Source organism: Gavialis gangeticus, unplaced genomic scaffold, assembly GCF_001723915.1.
Source record: "Gavialis gangeticus isolate Ggan-Ray unplaced genomic scaffold, GavGan_comp1, whole genome shotgun sequence".
Classification (NCBI taxonomy): Eukaryota; Metazoa; Chordata; order Crocodylia; family Gavialidae; genus Gavialis; species Gavialis gangeticus.
In genome coordinates this window covers 49,320,458-49,329,906 of record NW_017728994.1, presented here as the reverse complement: position 1 = coordinate 49,329,906, position 9,449 = coordinate 49,320,458, and the positions used below count along the sequence as shown (strand labels likewise).

At 45.9% G+C, this 9,449-nt stretch overlaps 1 protein-coding gene across 1 annotated transcript in view; it reads right to left on the bottom strand.

The window, feature by feature from the left end:
- CFAP58 (cilia and flagella associated protein 58) overlaps nt 1–9,449 on the bottom strand; it is a 79,366-nt gene that overhangs the window by 26,992 nt on the left and 42,925 nt on the right. Inside the window, exons 14-15 of the mRNA XM_019502776.1 lie at nt 6,864–6,975; nt 4,582–4,686 (exon numbers count right to left, since the gene is read on the bottom strand). Of these exons, the coding sequence (XP_019358321.1) occupies nt 4,582–4,686; nt 6,864–6,975 (217 nt within the window). The remainder of the gene's footprint in view (nt 1–4,581; nt 4,687–6,863; nt 6,976–9,449) is intronic.

Below are 9,449 nucleotides of genomic sequence, written 5' to 3'. Positions count from 1 at the left end.
GGAGAGGCAACGTCCTGGACTTCCTTAAAAAGAATATTGTTACCTTACTTCTGGCTATAAAGCACCTTCTGTCCTGAAAGATTCAAAGCATTTTACATTAAACAGCACATATGTTCACAAAGACCTTCGACTCATCTCTTAAGTGACACACTACAATTACCACAGTACACATGACCAGCAACAAATACCTTTGAAATTAGCTGGACAGAAGATGACAAAGTAGCTGTGAAAGTTGGCCAAATCTGGAATAATATCCCGTACTCTTGGTAAAAGTGCAATGAGATCTTGAATGGCCATAAACATGTTTGCACAAGGTCCTAGACTATGTGAAAGCACTTTTCTTTGGCTTTTATCACGTTAAGGCACTGAGTGATAATACTAAGTCACTGACATTATCTCTAACATTAAATCTAAACATTATATCTAACATTAAACCTTGGGTTTCTTTAAACCTGCTTAACATATGAGATCAAATAGATTACAGTCCCAGAAGTGGGGCTGCAAGCTATGTACAAGCCAACAGAAGAGGGAGGTAGTTAGTCATTAAAAGAAGAGGCATTTTTTTCTGTTCCTCAGAGTATAGTATTCTTTACTCTGGAAAGTAGCTTCAAAATGGCAACATGGTGTTGCATATTATTATCTAAGTAACTGACTTACCAAAACCTGCTCTGCTGACAAATTAAAATCCGAGAAACTGAGAGTCAAGCTGGTTTCTGCCTGTTCCACATACCGCTAGCAACAAAGATTCTCCAGTCGAACCTTCATTAATTGCTCTGTTGGTGATGTGAAGCTAGGATGGGATGTAGGCAGCCTGCTCAGAGATGCACTGGCAACAGAAGTCAGGATGAAAGCTTATTTTGGATGCTAAATTTAGTGGGTCTGGACAAACGCATAACAGGAGCAGACCTGATGAGTGAGTAGGCACCTTTTTTACATGCATTCATATTCTGGGGTCCTTAATCAGAAATGTTGCCACCCATATATGCTCATGTGAGCCCCCAAAGACAATCCCTACTCAGTGTTTTGCATGGCCAGACCAGCATACTGGGGGGAAGGCAGAGCTGCAGTATGCATGAGATGAATGATGTTTATACAAGCAAAATAAAATCCACATTTCTGCTCTGAGAATGCAGCAAAAGGAGCCCCCCTCCAGACTCTGCAGATTGCTAATCCATCTCTGGGCAGAGAGGAGGCTTTGAAACACCAGGCTTTTTTATACTGGGCTTCACAGCCTATCCATGTCTTCCTCCTTATGAAGTATAGCCCTTTTGAAGTATAGCCCTTCACACCACACCATAAGTACACTCCTTATGAAGTATAGGCCGCCACACCACTGTGACAGTGTGTTAATGCAAACACATCTAAGCCATCCAACACACCCACGCAGAAATCTCAGAGAAAACGTACAGTCCACCATATGCAACACGTGTACTAAAAGCAATTGGACTCTATGCAGGCTCACAACACTGCCAATAGACCATAGTCTCCAGTTTTGAGTATCACAGAAATTAAAGTTAAGAGCAAAATATCAAGACATCAAGAATTCACGCTCTCCTGCAAGGGCTCAGAATCTGAACTGACCTGACTGCAAGGAAAGGCCCATAAAAACCTCACCTCCATTTGGAAGTGGCAAGTCTGCCCATAGCATTTACAACTCTGGCGTAAAGGGATCCGTTTATTCCCATGTTGTCACCTTCCACCCACAGTAATATAAAAAAGATTCTGCTGGTGACAGGAATCAACAAAAGGCTTCATTTCTTCTTGCAATGGCAAAAGCAGCTCCTGGGAAACCAGGGCAATTTGGAACAATAACTAAAGGTGGCAAAATGTCAAATATCTTTAAGCACCAGGGGTTTTATCCAGATTAAAATATGGCTGGTGGGACCTTATAGGGACGAGTGCTTTGTACATGGTCTGCATACACTGGCTGTACTGGAGGCTGAGTAAGCGAGGCTCACTGCAGCGAAAAGAGAGCAGCTTAAGGCAAGGTGAGGTGCTGCTTTTGCCCCCACTTACTCAGAATCGGGCCCCTTTCCCTAAGTCCAAGATGAGTGCCCTGCTCATAAGGAGGCCTGAACCCTGGTGCTAGAGGGGGGAAAGGGGGCAAGTTCTGCACCTATATCAGGAGAGTGATACAACCACCTCTCTTTTTAAGATCCCTTTCATTAGAGGCTGGAAGATCCCTCAGGTGCACTCACAAGCCGTAGGAAGCTGGGTACTTCCTGTTCTCAAGCGAAGCCCAGGTCACACACAGAAAATTTTGTCATCAGAATTTAACGAGGGAGAATTTTACAGATGCAGAAACTGAGGCAGAGAGTAATCAAGTGCCCCGCCCAAAGTCACCCAGCAGCCCAGCAGCAGAGTCTCTGGAGTCCCAGGCCAGCGCAGTATCATAGTCCACACTGCCCCTCTATGGGCTGACCCAGAGGGAGATGCTCCCCTCTCTTGCTGGAAAGACCCCTTATGCAAACCTTTTCCTGCCTCTAGCCCCAGTCCAGGCTTGCGTATGGCTCAGGGATGCTGTGTAATACCAGAAGCAGCTCAAATATTATGGAAATGAATGGCATGGGCATCAACGAACAGTACAACAGAACAGGGAAGGCTCGCTGGCCCACTGGATCCTTCTCTTCTCCCTAACTAGCCCTCCCCTGAGTATCTCACCGAGTCTCAAACCTTGGTGTCTGGCCTTGTGGGTTCCTTGATATTTCTTTCCTGGATGACAGTCAGGGAAGAACCTGACGACTTAATTAAGAACTTCAGCCTCAGCCACTGCAGCCCACCGTGCTGGTTCACTGAAAGGAAACTGCCAGTCGGATCCAGGTTGACAACCATGGCCATCAGTGCAACAAATCCAAGTGGGCAAAGATGGAGGACACAGCTGCTACACACAGCCTGCTTAATATCAGCCACCTGTCTCCGGTGTCACTCCGATCTGTGGCTCTATGATGCTAACACCTCAACTGCCATTGACCTGAATGGCCTCCTCCACTGTTTGTGCCCAGCATGCTAGAGTCGGGCCCGCTCCAAGAAGAAAACCAGTTGCACCTTCCAACAATGCCACACGCTGCATGCATACAGGTCCTGATCAGCATCCCTGAGTGTGATGCTTTAATCTGCATGTGAACAAAACCCTGACCTCAGTCTAAGGGAGATCATTAAAATGAGCAGAGGTGCCAGTGAGAGGACTGCATGATACAGAGGAAGGATGGTGCAATGATAAGGGCAGTAGCTATAGTGCAAGTACCTGCTCCGCCAAAGACTTCCCATCAGACTGTAGGTAAGTCATTTAGGGTGCCTCTGCACTACTTCCATGGTGCTCCTAAGCATGCCCTGCCCACCCACTCCTTCTCGCATGTGCCCAACCCAGAGATGCAGCAGTGAAGCCATCCTGGCTGCTTCTCCCACAGAGACAGATTTCATAGATTTCATAGACATAGATGCAGATGAAGACCCCAGAGCAGCTTTCCCACAGCATTGCTGGGTTTGGTGCATGTGAGCAGGAGCTGGTGACTGGGGTTTCCTAGTGGTATCCCTCCCTGACAGCACCAAGGAAGCAAACGGCATGGATATAACAGCAGCTTCACAAAGTCGTTGTAAGGATAAATACATTAAGTCGCGAGGCCCTGAATTAATGGGAGCCACATAAGTACCTCTGAGGCGGAGAGGCAGGATTGGGTTTGTGTGTAGGTAAAACGAACTCTGGGGCTATTTGCTACATTTTGTTTAGGCTCAAGTATCTGATTTTACGGATGTAATTTCAGTTTTAGGCAGTAAAGGCTACATTTCCCCAGGCAGTGGCATGACAATATGCTCTGCATTACCTTCAAATGAAACTGCAATCCCTTTTCTCTTACAAAGCCATCGCTGACAAAGAGTGCAGATAAAAAGGGACAAACTTGGTCCTCAGTACTTTGTGCAGAGCTGTTGCTGAAGTCGACAGAAGCTTTGTGTGTATACGTGCATCTCTGATAGCGGCATTTAGGCCGAAGAGATGTCATCTTCCCTAAATTCTTCAATAGAAAATCCACTGGTACCAAAGAGGTTATTGAAAATGGAAGTCACAACAGCAGGAATGATGTTTTGTCAAAGTTCAGGGAAAAGCTAGTGAGGTCAACACACAGTTCAAACCCCCCCCCCCAAAAAAACGTGTCCAGAACATGTAGACTCACTGGAATCTTTCAACCAAAAAGCAGATAAAACACAAATGAAATCAAACAGGTATCCTCTTCGCTATCCCGGTCAAAGCTACATGATCAAAAGGACAAAAACGCCTGCCCAAGGCAATTATGCTGATTTGAAAGCTGATCTCTGTTGCAAATAGAATAAAAACAAGATTTTTTTTTGGTTTATTTTTCAGTTATCTATAAATTGGGGTATAAATTAAACTAATCAGGTGATATCTGTTCCCTGTATGCAAGTCAGTGCTGCCATCTACAGCTGCCTGGAGGACACAGAGACGAACAAGCAAAGTCCACAATTTAGAAAGAAGGAAGAAAACAAAGGAGCACACCTGAGCTGGCTGCTTGCTCAGGACAGACCAGACACGCTCCCCGAGAGTCTGAAAAGTTGGTGCGGAGGTACCTGAAGAAGCAATTCTTTCTCCACCACCTCTTCAGTCTTGCTGATGAGCCGTCTCTGCAGCGTGTGTATCTTCTGGATGAGCTCATATGTACTTGGGTCGCTGGCCTAACCAAGAAAAGCAAAAGAAGAGAGATAAATCTTAGGCCTCACAAGCTATGCCTTTGGTTTATAAACGAAAAGCACAGTCCTGTGTGCCCTTAAAATGTATCCAACAAGAGTGAATAAAATATGAGCTGCTGGGTTTTATTCTATCCCAGTGGCAGTCTAAACAGGTTGAAGAAAGCATGGATATAAGCAGTCCTGAAATGAAAAGCCATGGGAGATCTGCCATGATAAGTCAATATTGAATAGGACTAACCCCAAGAGTCCCTTGCAAGCTAATTGTGAGAATGGGGGATTCCAGCAGCTTGATCTTCAGCTGGCAAGGGCTGGGAGACTGCACGAAGCTCATTTCCAGCCAGGAGAGGGGCTGGGAACTGGAGACTGTTTTTCAGCAGAAACCCTGACTGAAGGAGCACAGGCATTGAGAAGTCGTTCTGAGAGCATCCTGCAAAAGCCCTGAGAGAAAGACAGAAAAAAAGCTCCGAGGCAGCTCTGAACTAATCTCTTGGGCCAGAGAAAGGTTTGTCTGGGATTGGTAAGCATCCGGGGACTTCAGAAGTCTTTCGGGACCGGTGGAGGAGATAAAAGGGGCCACGAGGAATTTCCCTTCACGGAGATATAAAAACCAAAGGATCTGAGGGCCAGTAGAGACCACAGAGGTCATCAAGAGAAGTCCACACCCTACACAGATTTTCATTCATAGATATTTGGGTTGGAAGGGACCTTAGCCTGAGTCCGACCCTAAACTGCCCCACACAGACGCCTATCCAGTACCTTAAACTGCAGGGCATCGCGTTTTTAAACTGAATCAAGTGCTCACAAAAGAGACTGGCTGTTAAAATATACGAATGCATGGAGAAGTGCAAACTCCATCCATGGATCTGCATTCTCCTTCGCCTGCCACAGCTCAGCCCAGCACCTGGAGAAACCAGTAAGATATAAAAAAGCCCACATAGTTTGATCTCTGTGACCTATTCACAGACCTAGTCTTTGAACCCATCTTAGGCCGCTACTGAGGTTGGTGCCAGTTCGTAACTGTAGTGGCATCTTTTGTCATGGGGATGTTTGTTCATTAGGAATTAGACCAAAAGCCCATCAGAATCGTCCCGCCTAGCTGTAACCATCTGCCGGCCTTCCGGCGTCCCAGATCCAAACCAGTGACCTAGAACTGAGAGATGCTACTCCTTGTTCTATCTCCCACACCTCATTTTTTGACTGACCTGATTTCTCTCTTTTTTTTTTTTAATCCTAAGAAGTTAGAAATTGTGCTTAGACCACTTTCACATAGTTTGGTGCCCCATATTTTATCCCCTCCCTGCGTTTACCATACAGCTTCGGACTCAGCAGTGAAAGATCAGAAATTAACTAACGTGCTAATCAGCGCAGCCAAAATCTTCAGCTGGGCTTCTTGGGAGGCTAGCGCATTATCACTCACTCACTAGGGCAGCTACGCAACGCTTGGCATCAGATCAGAAATCAATGCCTGTACAAAAGAGAGATCTCAGCTGGCTCTAATTTGCTTTGTGATATACCCAACGGTGCCAGCTGACGCCCACAGACTTTGTCGATGGCCAACAGATTTTTTTTTTGCTTTCATTTGGTCGATTCAGATAGTGCAAAAATTTAGACTTGCTGCTTACGTAGCAACGTACGTTGCATTACCCGCAACAGTTTACTGTAGACACTCACAGGTATTTTTGCCTCCCTGTCCCACCACCCACAGATGTGATGTCCTACCCAGCCATTCTCCACTCCACCTGGCCTACTCACTCTTTTGACCCTCACCTTGGGAATTTTCATCCTACAGGACTTTTGGGATTTGATGAAGGAAAAGGCATACCTTCAGTGGATCAGTCTCTCCTCCTCTCCCTTCCACTCGTGCTAGTGAGCCACTTCTCTTTAATCCTCACCTTAAGACCTTCCTGTTTTCTCTAGCTTTTGGCTGACTTTTTTGTAAAGCCTTTTTGCGATTTTACATAAAGGAAACAACACAAAAATAACACTGATTGCATTGTGTGAGGAAGCCATTCAGCAGTTAACCATCCCATTGGCACTATGGAAATTTCAGTCTGCCTGCCCCTCCACGTGCTAATTTGCATAACATTAAGGAAAATGTGCTTTGTGCTGTGTTATTGATTTGGAAATACAAGCTCTGGGAAGTGACTAGGCTAAAATGTTACCTCCAATTTTCTCCATCTGTGAACATTCATGGGGTTCTCCAGCTCCTCCTCCAGAGCTCGGCAATGGGTCCGCTCCTTCAATAGCTCCTTCTGCATGTGATAAACCTCCTGCCTTTAGATTAGAGCAAAAAGAACTGCATGACCCACGACAAAGACATTACACAACAGCTTGAGCATTAGCTCATCTTTTTCTCTCATGCAAGATTTTTAGCAGTGGAAGAAGCTCTGCCATCCAATCATCCTCCTGAACCCAATACATGGTTGCACCCCATAATAAACTGTCTATTGCTTTGTCCAGTAATGACTCAAGTGATGGGTTTGTCAGCACTTCCCAAGGTAAATTACTAAGAATCATAGGAAATGAGGGTTGTGAAGGGACCTCAGGAGGTCACATCTAGTCCAACCCCCTGCTCAAAGCAGGACCAGCCCCAACTACATCATCCCAGCCAAGGCTTTGTCTACCTGGGTCTTAAAAGCCTCCACCATCTCTCCAGGTAGCCTGTTCCAGTGATTTACTACCCCCTTATGAGAATTTTTTTCCTAATATCTAACCTAAACTTCCCTTGCTGCAACTTGAGCCCATTGCTCCTTGTTCTGTCGTCTGCCCCAACTGAGAACAGTTCAGCTCCACCTTCTTTGCAGCCCCCCTGCAGGAACCACTTTGAAACCACTACTTCACACACAAAAGATTTCAATCAGCAATTTTCCAGGTATTTCAGAGATGCAGATGTTATTAAAGATATGTCCCTAAAGACAGCTCTTAGGGCCCATAAGATCACCTTGTCTGATGTCCTAGGGAGCACAAACCTTGGAATATTCCTCCAATTACACCTGCCTGGAGCCCCGTAACTTGTGCCTGACTAAGTCATTTTAACTCATGTCGGTCTCATGGTGTTCTTAAATATTCATCATAGGATGTTCAGCAGACTGTCTGGGGAGGGTTTGAGGGGAAGGAACATCTCTAGCGATCCAGCTAGGTGGCCAATCCCTTGCAGGAAATCCAAGCTTGATTCCTGCTCACAGTCTCTTTCCACCTCCCTTTGGCAGGCTAGGAAAGCAAAAGTGCTGAGCAGGACATGGTGCTCTGCTCCCGCATGGGGAGAAGGTCTGCACGTTTTGGTGCTTGACTGCTGCTCTTCTGCCCAACGAAGGACTTGTACAGATCACCCTGAGAGAAGGGAACCTGCCACAGCCTGAGGAGTGGTAGCCACAAGGCCTGGCCCTCAGGGAATATAATCACACAAAGCATCTGGGGTATACAGTTATCTCTTTGCTGTTTAAAGCTAGAAGAGACCACTGCGGTCATCTAATCTGACTTATTTCATGACACAGACCACTGAATTTACCTAATCATTCCTGGACAGAGGCCAATAGAAACACCTGAATTAGAGCATCCTTTTTTTAAACTATCCAGTTTTGATTCAAAGACTCAATATAATGCAGAATCCAATGCTTCCATTGGTCATTTCCTCCAAAGACCAATTATGCTTGCTGCCACAGACAGATACACAACTGAAATGAAACATAACCCCGCCATTCCCCCATCGTGGGGCTCTGTATGCATCGGGAATGGCTGATCAGAAGCTTTGTTACCTCTTATTCTCCTCCCTGTAGGAGAACAGACAGTCATCCACTATTAGCTTCAATTTGCCCAGCAGGTTGGGGTGGACTGGAGAACAGGGTTACCCTCTGGTAAGGCTATCATATGGGCAAGTTGTTATAATCTACTTCCGTCCCCAACATGCAGTAGTATAGTCTTTCACCATCTTCATTCAAGCTAATATAGTTTCTTCTGATTATACAGGAACAATCATAGCCCTTGCTGTGCGTAGTAATAACACTGCTTCACAAAACAGATTAGTGTAAAACTATAAAAGGAAGGAGTCATTTATACCTCCTCACTCTAATCCCCCGCCATGTTGCAGGAAGCACTTTCCAAAGCAAAGGCTGCTTAAAAATGGAATAAATGCTATGCTGAAAACTCATCCTGCTGTAGGCATGTACTACATCCATGGGATCCTGCCCCTACCGCCTGTGCTGGGCTCCTGCAGCTTCTCATACTCCAAGCAAAAGGGTGGTATTGGCTGTTTTGCCTCCTATTTGCAACCCCCCCAGTGGATTTCTCCCTGCCAAGATGCCATCACCCCTATGTTGAACTCAGCTCATTATTTAGGGAAGCCTGACACTACAGTCTTCATCTTCCCACTGTAGGTTGGGATGAAATGGTAGAAAGGGAAAAATGCATCGTCCATTCCCAAACCATGCTGTTTATGGCAGAACTGTGTTCGAGTTAACTAGTCACGCACGTGACAAAGGGACAACTTTGACAGGAAGCTTTTTGCAAAGGTTTTGGAGTTCATCAAAGGTTTTGGCTCACCAAGGGCGTCCGGGACTGCCTGCTTGCCAAAAAGGCGGCGTACGCCCGGTGGAAGGGGGGTGAAATCTCCAAAGAGGAGTATACCTCCTCTGCTCGGGCCTGTAGGCGAGCTGTTAGGAAGGCCAAGGCGGACATAGAGCTCGGATTAGCGTCCAAGATTAAGGATAACAAAAAGTCCTTTTTCAAATATATTGGGAGGATGAAGAAGG